At 39.1% G+C, this 23,660-nt stretch overlaps 2 protein-coding genes across 3 annotated transcripts in view; both read right to left on the minus strand.

Moving 5' to 3' along the window:
• Window positions 1–12,479, minus strand: part of TIAM2 (TIAM Rac1 associated GEF 2) — a 74,685-nt gene extending 62,206 nt beyond the window's left edge. The window contains exons 1-5 of one of the 2 annotated variants that reach the window (XM_026705033.2): window positions 12,368–12,479; window positions 10,418–11,610; window positions 6,947–7,382; window positions 3,226–3,398; window positions 1,046–1,270 (exon numbers count right to left, since the gene is read on the minus strand). In XM_026705033.2, the coding sequence (XP_026560818.2) occupies window positions 1,046–1,270; window positions 3,226–3,398; window positions 6,947–7,382; window positions 10,418–11,605 (2,022 nt within the window). In that variant the 5' untranslated portion in view covers window positions 11,606–11,610; window positions 12,368–12,479. The remainder of the gene's footprint in view (window positions 1–1,045; window positions 1,271–3,225; window positions 3,399–6,946; window positions 7,383–10,417; window positions 11,611–12,367) is intronic. The other variant, XM_087939188.1, reaches the window with a different exon arrangement.
• Window positions 12,368–23,660, minus strand: part of SCAF8 (SR-related CTD associated factor 8) — a 160,305-nt gene continuing 149,012 nt past the window's right edge. The window contains exon 21 of the mRNA XM_087939217.1: window positions 12,368–12,477. The gene's annotated coding sequence lies outside the window, so the exon portion shown is untranslated. The remainder of the gene's footprint in view (window positions 12,478–23,660) is intronic.

Raw genomic sequence — 23,660 nt, forward strand, 5'->3', positions numbered from 1 at the left:
TTCACTCCACAGCAAACCGGAGATTCGTGAAAATTTTGGCCTGGTGCCTGGAAACTGTGAGGGACAGAACAGGCTTACAGTGATTCACAGTAAGATGGTGTTGCTCTTTTGCAGAAGCCCTCTAGGTTCATCTTTAGCTCTGGATGGTCCGAAGATTTCAGAAGGTCAGATGAGCCACCTGGGATTCTCCTAAACATGGCACTCCTGCCAGATACGACTGATGTTACTCAGCCTCAGCTGATATGTTAGTTGCAGCCTTTCCTGAACCAAGATGCTTTAGGAAGTGGAACTCATGTCTTGGTCATCTCGTGTTTGGATCACCACAATTTCCTTGACATGAAGCTGCCGTTAAAGAGAATTGGGATGCTACAAAGATGCAAATGTAATCAGATGCTTGCTGACTGGTGCAAGCCAATGTAGCAGAAATACACAAATATTGTGGTTACTTCACAGGATTTACCACTCAGGATCTAGCCCTAAATCAAATGCTAGTTATTTCCTATAAAGGGCTTCAGTAACTTCAGGAATATCTGCTCCAGGTGAAATATATACAGGTCAAGGGAACATGCTGGGGACCCTCCAGAAAGTTGGAGTAGCCCACAGCCCTTCCCAATCTTTGCTGTTAAAATGCCCCCTTCCCAGCTACAATTTAGGAAAGCTATGAAGACAGAACGTTTTCAGGAAGACTTTGGAGCAGAGGGTGTTATATGTCTAGTGACAATAGTTCAGATAGCAGCAGGATTGTTTTGTGTTGATTCTTCCAATTTACACAAGAGAATGTGAATATTTTCATGTATCTATTTCAGAATTGTACAGAAATAACTACTTCCACATGTGCAAGTAGTGAGTGCCAAGAACAGTTACCCATGATAGCTTCCTTAAAAATATGCTCAGTCAATTCTACCGCGACAGTGATTTTCTCATCTGCAACATATTGTCTTCAAAACGCTTGCTTTCTAACCTAAAAATATTTACAAATGGCATGCTTAAAGAAGAGATATTTTGCAATGATAAATGTGCAGAAGGCTAATCAACTTCACAGTACCTGGTTTTCTATTGCTTTCCTGTTTTTAGGATCGCTAACAATCAAGAGTTGGAGCTCAGCCATCTTTTTCATCTTGCTATCCATGTCAATCTTCTGATTAAGGGCTTTAGTCTGATTTTTCAGCAATCTGACTGTATCTTCCTTCCCGAGTTTTTTTGCCAAGAGAGAAGCAGAAGCAGAATGTATTGCAGTAACCCAGTTTTCAAGGTCAGTCTGGCTTGTAGCCTAAAAAATGAGTAAAAAAAAAATATCAAACATTATAAACAGAATGCTAAAATACAACTTACCAAGTTTCGCAACCAATGGAAAACAGTGTGATATCAATTCCATGATGACAGCACGCAATTTTCCCCCTCAAACGAATGAAAGGCTTCTTCTATACTAATAGTGTCTTGAAAAACTGGGAGTTGTCATTGCTAGTAATTCTTAGGCTTTATCTAAAAAGAAAGAACTTTGTATAAAAGATTAAATTCATCACAGGATGCTTGACTGCAAGGATGGCAATTACATAACCTATCATTAGCTTAATTTCAAAAAAATACAATTGAATGGAAATTGCACTGAAAATTGTTGCAAATGAAGAAGCAGGAAGAAAACTTCAGTGATTGTCTAATAGCAGTTTATGCCATCTCCTAAATTTCTTTGTAATGTATTAAGAGGCTAAAATGCCTTTTGTGTAGGAAAATGCAGGAGCTGCATACAGAAAAATGCATTCATTACAGCATTTAGAAACATTGCAATTCAGTCAACCTGTTTTCTTCCTGTCATTATGCCTGCCTTATACTAACTTAATTAACTTCCTATTGATTTTAACTGATTTCTTTTAAGTCTGAGGTAGCCTTCATTTGGAACTTCTATCCCAGCAGCCCATCTGTGAAACAAAGAAAACTTAAGTATCAATATCAGAAGACATGTTGTCTTGCCAATTACAAGAAATGCAGATTGAATTCAACACAACCATGATACTTTAAGTGGCACTCTTATTTCCAGACAATGCATTTTTACTGGCAATACATAAAATTAAATGAAAATAGTAGACCACTATAGTAAAAAGAAAAATACTATAATACTATAATAATTTTCCTACAGAGGATGTAAAAAAAAAAACCCTTTTCTACTACATTCAAAAGTAAGATTATAACTATAGTGTTTGTTTTCACCACCTTTTATGCCAATTACAAATCCTGCCATTGCAGATTCTCAATTTTCTGAAAATATCATTATGTTCTATCTCAAAATACACTCATCAAACCAGGATGTAAAGAAGTACAGCTTTAAAATGTCTGAATGGATTTCTGTAACATCTGATGTGTGTCTAATACCTATATTCTAACTTGCCTCTATATTTAATCTCAAAAATAAATTTATTTTTAGGGATGAATCCAATCTAGAATTTAATTGAGTTAGATAGGTGTAATTATCAATTAACACAATGTTGGGCTTCTTTGATGTTGTTGAGTTTCAAAAACAAGCTATCAATGCACAGGACTACTATGAACCTAATTTGTATATGTAACAAACATGAATAGAACCATAATTTCAAAAATACATCATTTCTTCTTATTTACACCCATTGAAGGGCTACCTTTCCTATATAACACATATATATTCTCCAAAAGAAATAAACCAAAAGTAAGTTGCTTTTTATATACATAATTATGCACAATTAAATCACATAAGAATTATTTAATGATAACTTTCTTTACAAGGTAACCAACGTCATTCTCTTAATTCTTATGTGACCGACTCCCAGAATTTCTCAGCTTGCCCAGAGTTTTGTGACAAAATCCACAGATTTAAAATCCACAGAGCAAAAAATCCACAGATTTAATAGTTGCTTAGGTTGGAAAAGAATGGACTAGAAATTTGAATGGAAAGCTACCAGTTCATTAGCCAAGTCTATTTGGTGTTAAATATCTATTTCCTCTGGCTTGTTCTTGTAAGAGCTTTATCTTTTGATCCTACCCTGTGATTTTAATTTTTGTTTACATAATTTTGAATGATTATACAATAAGTATCTTATTACAAATTACTGACTATAACCCACCAGGTGTCAACCAATTGGTAGTGGGACAAAATCTGATGGACAGATAGAAAGGCAGATAAATAGTACATAAGTTCAATATTGTGGACCTTAATACTTTGATAGTGAACGAATATATTATATAGTAGAAGACTACCTGGAATAAGTAGACATCTCCAAAAGAATTGCTGAGGCAAAAGACATTCTCTTTTTTGGGGTGTTCTGGGCAAGATTGCACTAAGCAGTCTTCTCCAAACAGAGCATATTTGGGTGAATTATTTTGATCCATGGAATTCTTCCCATAAGTCTCATAAAACAGTAGAGTGCATCCTTCATAAAATAAAAAGAAGTGCTGAATTATACCAACATCCTGTGAAATACAGATTTAATTTTGTATCAATTAATACAAAAATCAATGTAGAATAACTCTCCAGTAAAAAGAGAAACATGGAAGCAATCAATCAGCTTGATTTATTTTTTGCCATTTGATGTGAGAGTTGAGAATTGAACAGCTATTTTTTGTTTAAGGAGAAATACCAGAAATGGTTCATTCACAGATGAGATACAATGACCTTTCTGAGGTTGATTCCCCAAAGGTCAGGTTATAACATACTGACTACAATCAGAACATGCCTGGAATGTAATCCCTTGCTCAGATAAAATAATTAAGCAGCACCGATGTTTTGTTTTGTTTTTTTTTTTAAAAACCACACTCTTCCATGTTAAAGGAATAATCTTGGTAGTGCTTTAAACCTACAGAAGCCTCAGAACACCAATAAATTTACTTTGACAGCTGGCCAGATGTTTGCAATCTTTCTAAGCATTGATAAATTAAGTACTGGTCAAGAAAACACAAGAAGAACTCTATAGCATACACTTTTTAAGAATAGCATGAAGCTTGTGTACTATATACCACACATATTCAATAAATCAGCCACTTTTACATCATCGATACACTAATTCACTGGTGCTTGGTCACAAGGGCTTGACATTGCACACAGAGACATGTAAAGAGTAAAAGAAAGCTTATCTTACTATAGTTTGCAGAAGCATGGAAATGATATGATTTTAAGAAACACAAGAAATGGATACTGAAGATTGTAGTGTCACTGTACTTCAGATTCAGAAAATCAGACTAATTAAATATTTTATGCATCGAATTGTGAAGTTCTTGTAAGTATACAATAATTATCCCTAAAATTATAATTTTAGTTTACAATTGATAAAATAACCTTCAGTAATATTTACCACTAAATGAAATAAACTGGAATGTTATACAAGTTTATTTTTTATCAAATGCCAAATCAAACGGCACATGCAACACTTAAGTAGTGAAATAATTTATACATGTAATAGGTTTTTTTCAATTTCCGTTAACATTTTGAACTTTATGTTAATTTGGAAAAAAAAAAAACCTGCTTTTAACATTTCCAGAAATTTGATAGCTCATTCCATGAAGCTGACATGATTTAGTAGTAGGAAGTATCATAAGCCTTCTACAAGGATTGGCATTATCAGGGAAACTGTGATTCTTAATAAAGATTTCGGGTGCATGTATTTTATATTGAGGCTCATCAAGCTATAAATTAAGACATAAGAAGACTCCTGTGTGGCAAGCATTTGTAGAAATATGCTGAAATTTCCCCAAAACCAATCTGATCTATTCTTGCACTATAAAATTCAATAAAGAGTCAGAAAAATACAGTTATTGTTTCTTTCATTTCTAACAATTGTCAATAGATCTAGCTGACTAAATGTTTCAACGTAAGCAAATCTTGCCCAAACATATTCCTTTTCCAATTTATCCCAGCCTTGAAGCAGATGCTGCAATAGGATATACCAAATATAGACAAAGCGTCTTTTTTTTAATGCTACTTTATTATTACCACTTATTCATTACACATATGAACTAAAAACAAGGCTTTTGAGTCAGAATGGATAACTTTGAAGCCAACCAGCCAACTTAACTTTAAACAAGGAAGGAAGCTTTTATTATCTAAAGGCCCTTACTATATGGAAGCAGATAGCAATAGCACTTAGACTTATGTACCACTTCGCAGTGCTTTACATCCTCTCTAAGCAGTTTACAGAGTCAGCATATTGCACCCAACAATCTGGGTCCTCATTTTATCAACCCTGGAAGGATGGAAGGCTGAGTCAACCTTGAAACAGTGAGAATCAAACTACCCTGCTGGTTGCTTGCAGTCAGCCGAAGTAGCCTGCACTTCTGCACTCTAAGCACTGCGCCATCATGGCTGTTTATTCCCAAACTGCACATGGCTGTCTTGGGAAATACTGGAGTTATGTCAGCAACACAATCCTACCTTCATCATTGTCTTATACCCCCTTCATGCCATTCATGGACACTGCAATGAGTCTTGATTAGTCATGACTTGTATAGTGCTCTAATTTTTCAGTATTTTTCACTAATATTACATTTACTGGAAAGTAAGTCTCTTTTCTTCCTTCCTATTTGTTCTGACCAAGGCTTCTGAGACCGTAATTACACACACACTTATTTTAAAAATAAGTATTGTTTTATTGCAACGCTGGGAATTATTTTCGTTCTCATCCATTAATGAATCTCAAACAGTTCCTCGAGATAAGCACCCACCTTTCTTCCCTGTGAAGTCCCAATAACAGAAATGTCAAATGAACTAGAAAAAAAACCCAACCGAAATACAAAGAGCTTCAAGAATGAATCTGAACCAAACGAACGACTTTGCTTCCTGAAAAGGTTTTGTCATCTTTGCCTGTTCTTTATACCTGATGGGAGGGGCAATCATCTCCCAGCCTTACTCCCGAGTTGCCCCTTTTGTTTCAGCTGCTCTCGCCTTCTAGGAGCTCTGTGCACACGCACACTGTGAACAGGCTCCCCTGGATCCTCTGCCTCACTGCTGACAGACTCCAAAGGCTCCGGAGGGAGCATCCCACTCCCAGATGGTCCTGGCCCCATCTCTGCATCAGACACAGGACCCTCATCTGAGTCCTCTCCAGACTCCTGGACTGATCCCCTTTCTTCCCCACTGTCCGATTCCACTGCCATCTGCACAGGCTGCCAGCGAACCATAACACTATTGAGCTGATGGACAACTGGCAGAGATACTTCTAAATATCGGACATAAAGAGGAGGGGACATAATTGGCTTTTTTTTCCCTAGTAGGATCATCCAAACAGAGTGGAACCACTCCACTAGTGGCTTTTAGAAGGTAGAGGATTCAGATCTGTCTGTACTTCTGAATTCCCTAAAAACATTTTCATGGCACATAAGGAATTTAATCACTACACTCCTGACAGTGCTTAGGGATCATGAATCAATCAGTACTCCCTCTAAGTAACCAAAGAGGAGAGCATAAAAATTGGCATCCGGTCCATGAATGATCAATGTGGTCTTATCCTTGGCTCTGCCTTACTGCCTTTGTTTTTGTACCAAGGGGAAAAAAAGTCATTCCAATTAAAAAGTATAGCAAAACAGTGGCAAGACCCTATAGCTCCTTGACATTTGCAAGGGTGACAAGTGGGAACAACTCAGGATGAAAAACTCCATCTTGCAGTTTTAGGATGAATACTGAAAAACTGATATATTCTCTCTCTCTCTCTCTCCCTCTCTCTCGCCTTACCGCTGAGCAGGAAATCAATCAATTCAGCTACAAAAAGAGATCAATTGTGAAAAGACAGAAACTTAAGCTTATGTGGAAAACCCCTTTCATGAGGTTGGAAAGAATTCAGCCATTTTTGCAATCACAAGAGTATTTTTACTTCAATCAGTTGAATTGAGTATGGGATAAAGCCTGTTAACGTGATCAAAGGATATTTGCAACAGAGGCTGAAATATATTAGAAATGAATTGCAAAAGAGTAAATATGGCTGTGGCTGACCTTTTAATGTTACCCAATATTGTTTCCATTTCTTCCGGGTTATTCGCTCAAGTTTTTTCTCTTTGTGTAGGGTCACAAGAGGCCTGAAGAAAAGCCACCCAGCTTTACGAATGACTCCTTGTTCCTTCTCATACAGCAGATCCAAGTGCTCCAAGGAGCTGAGTGACTCACTGCTGGAGTCCTCGGTTTCCATAGAAGAGTCTGTGTTCTCAACGTTGGTTCTGCTCAGGTCAAGCTCTCGCATGAAGTTTTCATAAATATTTTGCCTTAGGAAGTCACTGCTGATTGCATTAGCTGATTCACTTCTTTGGGACAAAATCTGGCCAGAGCTCGGGGACCACAGAGAACCAGAGAAATGGGAAGGAGCAAAAAGGTCCGTAGAAAGGCTTTCGTATTCAGTATCAAAATACTCATTTGAATCTTTGCATCTTGGCTCCTGTAAAAGAAGAAAAGTGGCACAATTAACTGGCACCCGGTAATCAGCAATGCTTCGCTTCACATGTATGTATGTGCATCTGCTGCTAATAAGCTCATTCATAAACTGTAAGTTGCAATTTGTGGAATTATAGTGCATGATGCAGATTAAGCACTGCAGTAAAGTTAATACATTAGAAGGATGTGATTATTGCCACAAATATCAGAGCTCACCGATACAAATAGCTTATAGGTGATCTCTTAATTCAGTCATTGAGATCTGCTGCCAAAAGCAGAATCAGAAATCATCCTAAGGATTAGATATTTATTTACTTCTCTTTGCACTGAGAAACAGCCATAATTTATTTTGGATTATTTTAAATTAGGGTATTTTTTATTGCTAATGTTATCACATTCTTTGATCAACTTAAGGATATATTTACAGTCAAGATTACTGTATCTATACTGTTTCCCAGTCATCTAGAATCATACAGGTGGAAGCGACCTCAAAGGTATTCTAGTCCAACAAGGCAGGAGACTTATACTAACCCAGCTATCCAGTCTATTCTTGAAAACATCCAGTGATGGAGTATCTACAACTCCAGCTCTCACTGTAAAAAAAATTCTTCTTACTTTTAAGTTGGATCTCCATCATCCTGCCCTCTGCTGCCCTAGAGAATAAGTCAATCCTCTCGTCTTTGTGACAGCCCCTCAAGTACAGGATACTGTATCTATGCAATATGCAACAATGATCCTGGAATTTATTCTCCAAGTCTTGTATTTGATGCCGCTTGCTTTCTCTTCCGTAAGGTTTCTGGAGAGTTTTGGGAAGCAAACATGCACAATATCTCCTGCACAATACCTCCCTGTGTAATATAGCCTTGAACCCTCATAAGTTTAATTTTGGGGCTCCATACATCCTGCAGGCATCCATTTCAACACCAAAATGAACCCCCACAAATAAGCACAACTCCTTCCAAGTTTATTTCACCTCCTTCTTTCCTTGCAGCACCTTCCTTCACAAACTCCTCTGTTTTTTAAGATTAGCTATGATGGGAGACCAAAAGCACTCATGAGAGAAAGCAATACACAGGGATTGGTTTGTACAATTCTTCCATTACGACAGAGGTATCCAATGTTTTCTAGCCACAGAACCTTTGAGTAGCATGAGAGTTCAAACGAGCCAGGAAAAAGAAGCAAGCAAGCCAACATGAAATGTATTTTTAAATTCATTTTATATATTTTTTTTAACCTTAAACATCCAAATCTTGAAGAGCCATATGTAGCCCTGATATCCCAGGAAATGCTAAGTTTATTTTGCCTGCCTTACTAAAGCCAATCAAACATCTCTTTAATTGCTTTATTCCTTACAGAATAAAAATAAAGTGCTTTATTCTTTAATTCTGCACCCCATTCATCCTATTCCATCAGCTCCATTATATCAATTTCAACATTCCTGGATTATGATGTGAATATATCGTATGACAGGGAAGAAAGCCAAGGAAATGGGTGATAACTGAGTAAATAACAAATGGGATAATGCAGAGGGTATTTTTAAAAAGGCATGCCTTGAAGCAACAACTAAAAGCAGAAAAATGGCACAGCCAACTCTAGTTGCATCAAAAGGTTGACATAATAAGGATAAGAAGAATAGGACCAACACAAGTGTAGCTATCTGAAACTGTTGCACCAAATCTTAAAGCTAGTTTAGCTATAAAAACATAAGCTGACTTTTTTTTTAATGGCCATCAATTCATAGCTACTATTTCTTGCTAAGGGCTACGCCTCAATTACCAGAATGAAATTCTTGAACTGTTACTTGGAAAGGAGCCTAATGTTGTCATACTAGAAGACTGCATTTGTTTTATTACAATATAAACATTTTACCCAGAATTTCTAAAGGCATGCTTCTCTAGCAAATACTATTAGAACACTGAGTTTTCTGCTTTAAGCAAGTACCATTTTCCATTAGAGCAAAATTATAGGTTACCCATTTATGCTAACAGTGATTATCTAATTTTTACACACATATACATATACATACATACTGTACATACATACATACATACACATAAAATTAACGATTTGGAATTGAATACTTTACATGTGATTTTAATTTTTACACGTGATTTTAATTTTAAACTGGCAGACTTCATTTCCTGGATCTTATGTCAGTTTATACAGAATTCCTTGCAGGGTTGCAGTTTAAAAGCAAATGATAATATAACACAACTATTATTCTTAACTCCGATTGTGAAAATTTCTCTGAACAGATAGCTCTGAACTGAGATACCAGGAGAGCTGGAGCAGAGTGTGCCTGCTTGACATCTGTTATAGAAAATCTTAAAATAACATAATTGTACTGACAACATATTTAGTAAGTGAAAATTACTTAATTCACCTAACATATAAACATTTAACATTGTATAGCTACATGAGAGACAAGTTATTTACTGATATAAAAAGCAGGAGAGGAAAAAAAATTGCTTAGTGCACATTCATGCACATACACCCATTTTCAGGGGTAAGAAATCTCTCACTTACCTGTTTGCTGGCTTGGGACCTACAACTTCCCACAAGCAAAGTAAATGAAAGCCAGTTTGGTCTAGTAGTTGAGGCACCAGGCTAGAAAGCTTGCCACTTTGAGTTATTTGTAAAAAAAAAAAAAAAAAAGTGGAATACAAATAAATAAATAGGGAAGATGGTAGGAATTCTGGGGAGAAAGGAAGAAAACAACAGAATAACAGGAAGGAGGGAGAAGGAAAGAAGTAGGGAGGAGGGAAGATGATTTCTGATGCTCTCTGCCAACTTCCCACAAGAAAACTCAATAACGAAGCCAACAGAAAGTCAGAAATCACTCCCACTGCTTTTATTGCAGTGCTCATTCCATTGTCATCCCGTTTCCCTTTTTATGTAAGGAAATATCTCTGAAACAATGACCCAATGGAGTAGGAGTTGTCTAGTTTAATTTAAGAATCTAAATTAAGCATATACCCTACAATGAAGAATCCAAAATTCATACTTTAGGTAACTTTTTAAGCTTGAAATGCCACGTACCTGTAGCTTCCTCTTCTTCCTTGACAGGCTGCCTGTCCAGTCACTGATCCGACGCATTCGGCTTTTTAAAGTTTCCTTCTTAGCTGCATCCTCATTAAGGTTTGTAGATTTCCTACAAGGCAGAGTGAAGGAAGAGTATTGTGGAGATCCTCTGTGCTCCACCTTAGAAGGAACATCTATGGCAGAGGTAAATGAAACCCGGTTGCTTAAACTAGCATGTGTATTGATGTAATCTGCAGAAAGTCCGATATTGGAGGCTTGGCAACTTCTTAGATTTGAATCCCCATATAAATCACGGAGGGAAGAAAGAGATGAACTTTGATTCAGTGATTTTTTGCAGTCATTCTGGGAGAAGTCCACTTGGATTCTTGCTTCTGGAATGCTTCTGGATATGTATGACACATCTAGTTCATTTATCCCTCCATTATTGCCCCATGGAGCATCATACCATGATGACTCTGAACTAATGGAGCTCCCTTTACTGGATCTAAGTCTCGAATCAGTAGCTGACAGACGATGGCTTTCAGCACAATCTGTACTAGAAGATTCCTTTCCTTCAAGCATGTTATTCTTTTCAGACTCTGAAGTAGGGAAGTATCTTAAGAGTTGGACTGGTTCACTGGGTTCATCTCTAGAAATGCTGCTATTACTGCTAATGTTGTGAAATTCAACTTTCAAACACCCATCAAGCTTTCCTAACGTCTTGATGAGAACTTTTGGACTCATTCTGTCATCTGGTGATGAACTTTCTTTTTCCCCATAGCAATTTAAGAAATGCCCGTTATATTCCTTGGAAGGAACGTAGTTGTTGGTAGTTTCAAAGCCAATGTAGTGAAAACCATTCTCAGGCAGAAATGCATTGTTACTCCCCTGACTACAGTTCTCTGATGTGGGAGACCTAGGCTTCGCATGGCTATTACTCTTAGATACTTTCACTACTGTATCATTGAGTCTTGAGGAATAAGGCTGATTACTCTTAAAATGAGAAAGGCAGTTTCTGGCAAATGATCGGGATTTATAGCTTGCATTACTGGAACTGTGGTTCCACCCACGTACAGAGTAGGATTTTTCATCTTTAGAATGGATGCCACAAATTTTTAGAGAGCAGGGTTTCTGTTTGATAGCAGGTGTAGATACAGTGTGATTTTTGGTTCCCTGGAGACTGTATTGGCTGTCTGAATTTCCCATTTTTACTAAAAAGGAAATATAAATAGTTTTGATTATTAAAACAGTCACATCCAAAAAAAACTTTAATCCTTACCTATAAAGAAGATCTATAAACAATGAAAGACCACTTCCTACATGTTCACTTTGTTTAATTGGGACACAAATAATTAAATATACTGGAATTATATTTTAAAAATAGCATAAAGTTGATGTAGGATTATTCGTATAAACCCCCGGTTAGTTTTGCAGAATGAACAAGCAATAGTAATAAAAGGGGTCCTTCCTTCTCAAGTTAAAATGATGTAATGAAAAATATTTGTGGTAATAGTGGCAATACTGCAAGAAAAATCCTGAGTTGACCAAACCCTAGGGAGGTATCTCACCCTCATAATTTTAAGTGCATATTTGGCTCCCCTTGCTAGATTGTGGGATTTCTACTAAAAAATTTATGGACCTTTATTTTTGTTCACCTTGATATTATTAAAATCAACTCAATCACTAATCACTCAATCACTGACTCAGCCACTAATTCATTTTCTCTTTCATTCTAAAAGTCTATTGCTTTTATCCAGAATTCAACGGTGTAAAAAAGTCTAGTTAGTACATGAATGTTTTTATTTGTTAATAAACTCTACCAATTTCACCACAATTTAAAAGCACAACTACTATAGCATGAGTAAAAAACTTTAGTAATACAAATGTGTTTCTAAGTTCTTCAGACTTCATGTATAGACATTGTTTGTGTTTCTCATTTTCAAATAAAAATGTATGTTTCAGACATACCTTTAAACACCACTCAAATGTGAGTGGAATTAGCAGTTTGCATATTTGTCATTATTTTGATAAAAGGCCTTCATGCTTTTCAGCCACAAAATGAGATTCCATATGATTGCCTGTAAATAAATATGAAAAGTCTTAGTCACATAAATGAAAATAAATTTGCATTTTAATATGAATATCCATCTAACACAAAACTAATTGTCAAGAACATGGTGTTAATATTTACTGTATGCTCTACAGATATTTTATTCACTAAATTAAACTTTCATTTAAATTTGATATGGCCACCCATTGTAGTAGACACTGGGCACATTACAAAACCTAAACAAATGTTTTAAAAAGTTGAAAAAACTAAGAAGATTGACAGTCTAAACCTGGGGATGTCAAACTGGCGGCCCATGGCTGGGATGGCCACACCCACCTCAGCTCTGCGTAGGAAAAAACATCATCAAACATCACATGACGGTAACATGGCAGGGTGAGATTGATACCTGTGGTCTAGACTAGCCATCACAATAACAGTAAAGCACAACAGAGGTCCCATAAAGTCATTAACCCCCAGACCTGAAAACCAAGCCAGGCACTATTTGTATCTATTTGTATCTCTGGTCTAAAGGGAAAGAAATCTGAGAGATAAATCATACTTCTTTGGTCCTACAAAATGACAGTATTTCATTGAGGGGAACCCCTCTGTCCAAATATACACGGTAGCTAAATTGGAGATAGATGGTCCCTCAGATAACCAAACATTATGCCACGAACAGCTGTACAGGTAACAACCAGCACCTTCAATTGCTAGTTTTCAGAAGTCTACTAAAAATCAGTGCAGTTCACATAGCAGCATTAATGGGCATAATGAAAAGTGCCCATGACTGTTCACTTATTGCATTTTCAATCAGCCCAAATGAAACAGGTCCAGATAATCTGCTTCCTCCAAGATTCTCTATAGCTGCCAGTCTGACCACCTTCCCCACAAAAGGAAGAGTGGAAATTGAATGATAATTTCCAGAATTGAAGGTACAATGATGACTTCTTGAAAAGAAGACCTACCATACCCTCTTTCAAGACCAACAGTAACACCTCTCCCTGAAAGAAACTGATACCCATATGGACTCATTTGTTGGTTACCTTCCAGGCTGTCTTAACAACCAAGGAGGGACCAAGGACCTAACAGATAGGTGGTGGGACTGACAGATTGGAGGATCTTGTCCACCTCCTCAAGACCCACAGAATCAAACTCAGTCTAGATGACCTTGCAAAAATGTTCCCCAAGCAACTCACTTGGGCCTGTCCAGTCAGTACTGAGTAAATCTGAGTGACTAGATGAAACACTGAGAAACTGTTCAATGTCTTCTCTAACAACCTGAAGGCATATCCTGCAATTGTTTTTTTTTCCTCTCATTTTGACTATCACACCAAACAACTCAAAGAGTGACTCCAGAAGACAGATAGGGGTGTGTGAGAGAGATGGGGGGGGGGGTTGAGCAAGAGACAAGTCATGTGACTTTCGGAGTGAAATTAAATGCACAAAGGTAATGGCCACTTACACTACTATTACCCATTCACCTGAATCATGAAGGAATAAAGCATTTAGTCCCGTTAAAATCAAAGCTTATCTTGCCATATTTTATGCACATTTTGCTCTGAATCTTCAACCAGCCTCATGTTACTGAAGGCAAAACAATAATTCAAACTTGCTCCAGAGCTTCATGTACTTTAATTTATATTAAACGATGTTATATAACTAGCTCCCTTGTTACCACTTGAATAATCCCCATGGATTTTTAAAGTCATTGTTGATTAATGAGTCTAAGTTGCAGCTGTGACCCAGAGGTGAAAGAGCATAGGGTAATTCACTCATACCACCAGTTAGCCACTTCTCTATTTGCATGAACTTGAACTTCATTTGCCAGGAAAGCAACATCTCAAACAACAGCTCAGATTGTATTAGGCACTTCGTGCTTCAAAAGAAAGGCGGGTACTGGCAAGCTGAGCGATCAGATCTGTTGAGAGACAGCCTATAAAAAGGTGCAGTAGAAAGAAGAAATTCATTTCACATACCCTTGCAGGAGGATTAGATTTCAAAAGGACTTAAATTAAGTTTTTTGGGAAGATTTCTCTATCAGTTGTGTCAGTTGACCAACTTTTATGAAATTTAAAGTGCTGTAAAACTTTTACCTCATACCTGCTGTACGACTGAATAGGGACTGCAAGCTCTCAACCCATTTCAGTGAAGCACAGTTTCATTTTTAAACTATTAAAAATATCTCTATTAATCATTCAAATCTTTGTCTCAGTTACCTTTTCAGGTTAGCAAAGTTCAAGTTCACTACAAACTTGTCTTTAAAAACTGACAAAAAGACATCGCTAGCAGGAAAGCACTTCACAAATGACAATGATTTGTTTACTAAAGCACATCACTATCTATGCACAGAAATTTAAGGACATTTTTACTACAAAATATAATTTATAATTTAATCTTTTGCTTTATTTCACAATAATTATGCCTTTTTTCCCCTTATAAGTACTAATTGCTCTATTGAAATATCACTGATATAACACGCACATGCACAGCACATGCTAAAGTAGAGGAAAAACAATATAAAGGATTTGAGGGGAAAAAGTCACACATTTTGCAAGCTGTTTGGTAGTGAGTAAATGTAAATCACTAGGGTACTACCGAACAATGCAACAGAACATAATCCTCAATCAGAGCATTTATATTCAGAGTCTGGGTATCAGAAGCATGAAGCATATTCACAAGGCTGCTTTCAGAAATCTATTTGTATTCATAAGAGGACTTGAAACCCAATTTGTCTAAAGAATCAGTGAAAGGCCATCTGGTCCCCACTATGGCTGTGCACGCACTGTGTAATCCTTTTTAACAGAGCGGCCACAGCAAGCAAGCTGCTGTTAAAGAGTTCGACAAAGTAGTATCAATTTTGCAGGCTTGAACCAGTGATACAACTTCCATTGTGCCCTCATACAATGAAGAAGGTTAATGAATACATCTATCAAAGGCAGGTATGCAATGTGAGATGACCCAAGGCACAATGAACAATTAAGATGATAACCACTGTGTGTGTGTGTGTGTGTGTGTGAAAAGTGCAGTCAGTGAGCAACTCTTTCCTGATCACAAAAGGCAATTTTCTAAGCAAATTTACAGCTTGCCAACTTTGGAGAAATCTCCGGTATTCTTCATAGGAAACAGATTAAGTTTATAATGAGGTTGCATGTGCTTGAATAAGAAGCATCCAAATAGGAAATTAGGAAGCTTCTGTGGACTGAGATCGATAATTAATCTATTTAGTTCACTAATCGGGACTGTTGGGATTTCAAAAAGTCTGCCCCTATACTTCCCCCTCCTTTTCCCTAAAGAAGAGATTAGAATTATCCATTTGCATACATTTTATTTATTATTATCATTTTGTTATTCAGATTTTTTTTTTCCAGTAGGGCTGAAAAATTAGCCACAGTTTAGCAAATAATTTTCAGATTAACCACTTTATTTTAGCAGAGATGACAGCTTCATTAATTATGTTTGAAGCTGATTTCCTTAAAGCAAATTATGGTTAAGTTCTTCTGGGATCAGATATCATTTCAAGATAAAGTTAATTGTGCAGTCTCATAAGTTTTCTTTCAGTGTACCCAATTCTTATAAGAAATTCATTTTGCTAATCAATAAAAGGATTAAGGAAAATTAAAACAATATATTATGATATAATCCAAAACAATAATAGTAAAAACCATCTTTAAATTCATCATTACACCAAGGAATAATTTTCTCAATAACAAGCAATCTTTTGCAGGATGGGAAACCCACCATTCTATCAATCTCCAAAGGCTTTTCCAAAATAGCTAGATAATTCAGAAAGTGGAGGAATAAATATCAGTAATAATGCTATAGTATGTTGATGACAAGAGACAGTTAAGAAAGCAAGATAGAAACTGGGAAATTGTGAGTTCTAGTCTTGCCTTAGACATAAAGCCAGCTGAGTGACCTTGGATCAATTACTCTCCGTTCTAGGAAGAAGGCAAAAGCAAACTACTCTATAGAAGTGAATGTTGGGCTTCGAAGAAGCAGAACAGGAAAAATATCGATGCTTTTCAACTGTGGTGTTGCACAAGACTTTTGAGAGTATTGTGGGTCACCAAGAAAGCAAACAAATGGATCATCAAACAAATCAACCCAGAGTTCTCACTCAAGGCACAAGGGACCAAATTCAAATTATCCTACTCTATAACATTCTGTGAAGATCTAGCTCTTTGGAGAAGTTTCTACTGATGGGAAAGGAGGAAGCTAAGAGAAGAGAGCAGCAGCAACATAGGTAGTAGACTCAGTTCAGTACCTGTGAAAGGCCTAAAAGGTAAACTTAGGATGGCTCATCATGAGCAAATCTATCCATGTGGTTGCTAAGAATCACTACTGATTTGAAGGTACTCAATCAGTGGATTTCCTTAAATGCTGGCAGGGTAAGTACTGATCTGACTTCAGAAACAACACTTTTCCAAAGAAGATGGGATGTCCTTATGATTCCTAAGAGTAAAATTCTTTCAGAATATTGCCCTCTCTATTAGATTTTATTAGACAAAAAGAACTGTGCAACAGCTGGTAAAGATATTGAGTTCTAGAGCCTCCAGCTGTTTATCCTTTTGTTGCCTTGGACCCTTGGTTCCTGAAGGAGCAATAACAGTAATGCTGCTTGTGGCCAGTGATTAGTCAGCTGTAGTATTGAGCAGTCTTCAGAAAATGTGAGAGGCAAGGAGAGGGTATGGGTAGTTCTTTAGTTATGACAAGTCACTTAGCAACCTTTCAAAGTTGTGATGGACCTACCTGGGGGTTACTTATGACCTAGATTTTGAGGTTCCAATGATCATGTTCCTCCCCAGTCACATGAATGCACTTCAGGCACTTGGCAATTGGGCCACAATTATGGCCATTTGCAGTATCCTGTGGTCATATGATCCTGTCTTACAACATTTTTGCTGAAAACAGGCATTGACTTCTATGTTTTGGCAAAACTACACCATACTGAAATTGTTCACGTAACAATTATCAAAAAAGATCATAAAATTGAATCAGTCATATGACTAACCCGCATTACGACCATCCTGAGTTACTACCATGATGAGCAGGCTCCATTACAACCATAACTCAAAGACTACCTGCACATTGGGACACCAATGGAGACTGTTCCATTGGCTTCAGTGAAGAAACTGTTGCTCATTCGCTTGGTGGACATGGCAGGAGAGAAGGGAAAGAAGGAAAAGTAAATATATGCTTGCACTGAGGGAACCCTAGACACAGCTAATGGGCAAGTGTGCTGTCCAGAACTATAAATAAGAAATCTGCTTCCACCAGAAGTGTCAGAAACTATTCCCTCCCCAGTTCAACCAAACCAGAAGAAAGAAAACAGGATGGTGATGGAAAGAGGGGAAGGGTACCTGTTCAAGGAAGAAATATAATGAGGACCAAAACTGGATCATATTAAATACAGGAAGAGAGAATCTGTACTAGCAATGGGATAAAAGGGAGAAACAAATAAATGGAAATGAAGCAAAAGGAAGAAGTAACTACAAAGAGAAGGAAAAGAAAGCAAGCTCTGTTTCAGTGTTATGAAAGTGTTAAATTTACCAGGCCAACTGCCCATCCCAAAAAACTACTAATCTTTCAAGGCATACTTTGTAAGTCCCAGGTCTGAAACCATCTGCTTCTCTCTTTTGTTGTTGTTGTCTTCCTAACAGATTCCTTAATGCTTTGAAAATAAGTAAGAAAAAATCTACCCCCCTCAATTATTTTAGTGAGGGGAAAAAAATCCTCATACCATTATCAATAACATGAAAGTAAATGTGGAGAATGTTTTGTGACTTTGGCATCATATGAATGAAACTCATTAAAAGAGAACAACAAAATGAAAAGTACTACCAGATGTGCAAAGGGAAATTTTTTTAAAAAAAGTTTTAATGTTCAATTATTACAGAAATAGACTACAGAAATAGGCCAAAAAGGGATGAAGAATGGAGAAGGAAAGAAGTTCAATAAAACAAACAAATAGGGCATTAGTACTTACCTGATGCGCCCGTTCTCTGTGAGCTGTGAAGAGCATCCAGTGATGGAAAGGTGCTTCAGTCCCTTCTAGGAAGGCTGGGCTTAAACTTGAGGACACTTCTCCTCCTCCCCGAGACTCCTCCTTAGTGTCCCCAGTTTTGCAAAGCCAAGGTATTGATGCCCTATATGCTTAAGCCTATGTAATAACCCTGGCCGGAACAGACTCCCTACCAGACAGAATAAAAAGGGGTGGGGGGGCTGGATGCTCTTCACAGCTCACAGAGAACAGGAGTATCAGATAAGTGCCAACACCCTTTCTCCCATGAGCTGTTCAGAGCATCCTGTGATGGGACATACCAAAGCTTGGCACTGTCCTAAGGGAGGGACTCCATCTAGGTTGCAGACCTAACTGTCTCTGAAATAACTTGCTGCAAAACTCGCCTACCAAATGAAGCCTCAGCAGAAGCAAATACATCAATTTTATAATTTCTAATAGATGGAGATAGAGATGCCCAGGTTGCAAATCTCCTCTATTGTAGCTTAGGTCGCCCATGCTGCTGTCCTGGTAGAGTGAGCGGTAATGCCTTGGGGCACTGGAATCAAGTGAGAGTCATACGACTTTGCGATGGTGGTCCTTAGCCATCTACCTATGGTAGTGGGTGAAACCTTGCGCCCCAGGGTGTTAGGCTGAAAGGACACAAAGAGGGCTTCTGACTTTCTGGAGGGCGCCATGCACTCTATGTAGATGCGTAAGGCTCTTCTTACGTCCAAGTGGTGCCATTGGTGTTTGAGCCTGTGTGATGGACGTGAGCAAAAATTTGGGAGCACCAGCTCTTGAGCTCTATGGAATGCCGAATTAACTTTTGGAATGAAGGAGGAATCTGGTCTGAGAACCACTCTATCCGAATGGAAAATGCAGAGATCTTTGCGTACCGATAACGCAGCTAGTTCAGAAATTCTTTGGGCAGATGTAATTGCGATCAGGAAAACTACTTTGTAGGTTAGAAATCAAAGCATCGTGGTCCTTAGTGGCTCAAAGGGACCTGTAGTAAGGGCCAATAGTACCTTATTTAAGTCCCAAGTTGGTTATGACTGATACCAGGACCACCACCTGTCTCCGCAGAGTATTGGGTGATAACCCTTTGTTTAGGCCCTCCTGTAAAAATTCTAATAACTGCACTACTGATGGGGAAGTGGGGTCGATCTGAACCTTCTGACACCAACGGCAGAAGCTAGACTAGGTGGCCTCATAGATTCAGTTCATCAAAGGACGTCGAGCCGACTGAATAGTATGAATAGCTGGAGTAGAAAGGTGTTCATCTTTCAGACGTCGCTGTTCAACTTCCATATGGCTAAGTTTAGCCATTGAGGGTCTGGGTGTAGCACTGGGCCTTGAGACAGCGATATGACCAATGATCGGATCTTCCACGGTGGTACCATCGAGAGGTCCTCCAGGTCCATGAACCATACTCGCCTTGGCCAATAAGGAACCACTAATAGCAGGTCCGCTTTTTCTTCCAGCAACTTCTGAATCAATTTGGGGATCACAGGGAGGGGAGGAAACGCGTATAGCAGTCTGGTGGACCAGTGACATCTGAGGGTGTTCATGTCCTCCGCTCCCTGCAATGGGTAACGAGAAATGAATCGGGGAAGCTGTGCATTGAGTGAGGAGGCAACAGGCCGGCTACCAGTTGGCCCAACCTCCAAGTAGCCTCCAGAAAGTTCTTGGGGTCCAGATGCCACTCTGATTGGTCCAACGTGGCTCTGCTGAGCCAATCCGCTTGTACATTCGCTACTCCAGATATGTGCTCTGCCTTTAGACAGAGATGGATTTCGGCCCACAGGAATAGTCTTTCTGCTTCCCTCATTAGCAGATTGGAATGAGTGCCCCCCCTTTATTTTTTGATATGGGCCTTTGTAGTTATGTTGTCTGTTAAGACGAGCACGTTTGCAATGGAGATGCGGGAGGAATTGTCAAAGTGCCAAGTACACCGCTCTCAGTTCTAGCCAGTTGATGTTGTGTGCCTTCCCTGAATCTGTCCAAAGGCCTTGTGCTGTATGTGATTGGAAGTGGGGGCCCCATCCCACTAGACTGGCATCTGTTGTAACAATCGACCTGTGTGGATCCTTGAAAGGGCATCCCTTGTTGATTTCAGGTCATGTCCACCATTGTAGAGACCGGAGAACAGTTGATGGAACTTTTACGCAAGTCCTGGCATTGTCTCTCCTGGCGCATTGGTATGGCAACAGCAACCATTGCAGGGTTCTTGCATGGAACCAGGCCCAAGGGATAATAGAAATACAAGAAATCATTTTTCCGAGCAATTTAGAAAGGAGACATAGTTGTATTTTCCTAAGAGTTCTGACCTGTTGAGCCAAATCTCTAATGCTTTCTTGTCTGTCAGGGGAGAGGAAAACTTTGCCTTCCAGGGTGTCAATGATGGTGCCAAGGTGAATGAGTCTAGTAGAGGGTGTTAAATGACTTTTTGACCAATTGATTGAGAACCCATGTTGTTGTAGGGTTACAAGTGTAGTTTGAGTGTTTGAATTTGCTTGATTGATGGAAGATGCCAGAATAAGAATGTCATCCAAGTAGCATTGTAGTCGGATGGACCTATCTCTGAGTGATGCTGCCAAGGCAGCCAAGACCTTTGTAAAAGTTCTGGGAGCTGAAGCTAGACCAAATGGGAGAGCAATATATTCGTAATGGATGTTGTTGTAACAGAAACGAAGGAATTTTAAATGTGAGGGCCTAATTGGGATATGTAAGTAAGTTTCCGTGAGGTCTATGGAGGTAAGGACATCGTTTTTTTCTGATGCTGAGTAAGATGGATTGGAGAGTGGTCATTTTAAATTTTCAGTAAACTAAGTATTGGTTTAGACATTTTAAGTCCAGGATTTCCCTCCACCCCGCTGAACTTTTAGGGACCATGAAGAGGTACGAATAAAAACCAAGACCTTTTTGATTAGAAGGGATGGGTTGTATGGCCTGGATCTCTAGTAGATGTGCTATGGCTGTGTCCATGAGAAACCTTTTTTCCACGTCCCTGGAAATTGGGGACTTTATAAAAAAAATCCAGGGGTGGGTGGGATGGAGCTGAACTCCAGTGCCAGACCAAATCGTACTGTGACCCATGCGTCAGTGGTAGAGCAGTCCCATTGGTCAGCAAACCTTTTTAGGCAACCGCCAATGGGAATCTCGTTGTGGTCGTTACTTGGACCTGCAGAAGGGCCTAGATCCTGTTCCTTGAAATTGTCTGCTAGGATGAAGTTCCCTTCTATAACTGTCCCCAGGTTCAAATCTGTCTGTCTGTTGTCTGAATCCAGGCTGTCTTTGAAATCTTGGATAGTAGGGTTGGTAGAAGGGATGAAAGGAACCCCTACAAAAGGGCTGTGGTGATCTAGACTTTGATCAATGAAAAAGAGAAAGAAGAATTTTCTTTTTGGTTCTGGTTTCAATTAGGAGGGGTTCAAGCGCACTGCCAAATAGTTTGTTCTCAGAGATGGGAGCTGAGGCAAGCCGCCACTTGTGCTTGACATCTGCCTGCCAATGCCTGAGCCAAAGTAACCTTCTAGCCGCAATTTGGGAAGCAATGGCCCTAGAGGAAAATTTAACTACACTGAAGGTAGCGTCTGTTGAAAACTCTGCAGTGGTGATTAGCCACATCTTGATGTGCCCTAACGTTTGAGGCTGGCATGGTATCCCTCAGATGGCAGAGCCATCTGAGAGATGTTCTGGTGAAAAAGGAGGCAGCTGTGACCGCTCTGATGACTCATGCATCCGAGATGTGTGCCCTGTGGAGGGCTAGTTCTGCCCTCTTTTCCTCAGGCTTGAGAGCCTCTTCAGCTTCACTTGGGATGGCTGAGGAAGATGCAAGCGCAATGATAGGCTCCTCCACTTCCGGAGTGTTTAGAAATTTAGAGAACTTGGGTGCCAAATTATAGTATTTTTTATCATGTCCTGTGGGAGCGGAATATGAGGCTGCTGCAGCCCATTGTTTTTGTACTAAATTGGAAAACATGTGTGGCACAGGGATAACCTCTGCCTTAGTGACTGTTTGAGAGAATATGAGATCCTCTGCTTCCCCTGGAGTATTTGGTGGAGGAGGGGTACCTGTATATATCCAGCCATGCGGTGTTCTTGGCCTTAAACAGCAGGGATTTAAATAACTGTGGGCGGAATAATCCCGTAAATACGGGGATGTCAGGTGAGAGGCCTTCATCATCAGACATCCCCCTTTCTAGCAGATCCATCTCTGACAATATCTGGTCAATGGTGTGTACCGACCCCTCCTCCATTTGATCCATTGGATCCCTTTGATCTCCCATATCCTGTGTGAACTGAGGGTCTCTGACAGTGGGCAATGATAGTTCTGCTGGGGGAGGGGGTTACCTGATGAAGATGTGGATCCGTGATGCCTAGAGATCATTCAGAAAGAGATCCACAAACCGAAGCTGAGGGTGTTCATCCTGCCTGAATAGCCTGTTGGACACCTGCTGCTATGCCCTTCTGGATAGCTAGCTCCATCCACGCCCTCATGTTGGCAGGGATTTCCTCCGGAGGTTCCTCCTCTTGTCTGAGGCCAGCTGCAGTTGGCGTAAATGTTGCCTCTGGAGTCCTCCTTGGGGAGAGAATGTTAGAAAGAGCCTCCTGGGGAGGTTGTATTGATATGCTGCTCCTTCTGGATAAATCCAGAGGGGCGGTTGGAGGGTTCTGGGCCTGTGAGGTAGAGGTATGGTGGGTGGTGAAGAGGTGGGCTGTGCAGCTGCTCATGTACATTTTTCCACCTGCCTTACTAATGCCTGATGGCTTCTGCGTGCATCTTTCTCTGCTGTCTTAGAGGTTTTTTTGGGCTCTGTGGACTTATCTCTATTTTTAGCAGTTAGTCTAGATCTGGAGTTGTAGTTGCTGGCCATGGTAATGCAGGGGATCCTGGAATAAATAGTTCCCCAATGCCTTTAGCAAATGTTGTCTCCTTGTTCTGTTTTGCTTTGTTATCTATCTATCTATCTATCTATCTATCTATCTATCTATCTATCTATCTATCTATCTATCTATTTTTAATAACTTAAAGATTTGTAGAATTTAAGTCAATCAAGTCAATTTTTGAATAAAGTACTTGTAATATCAAATATGGAGACCAGAACACCCCCCCACTCCAGAGCTGGCACCTATATGAGGGCACAGAGGTCTGTAACTGATAATTAGATCAGTTCAGCTGCACTTATTGCCTGTGGAACTCAGCA

Source organism: Pseudonaja textilis, chromosome 1 (assembly GCF_049901715.1).
Source record: "Pseudonaja textilis isolate UNSWEBS1 chromosome 1, rPseTex1.2, whole genome shotgun sequence".
NCBI lineage: Eukaryota > Metazoa > Chordata > Lepidosauria > Squamata > Elapidae > Pseudonaja > Pseudonaja textilis.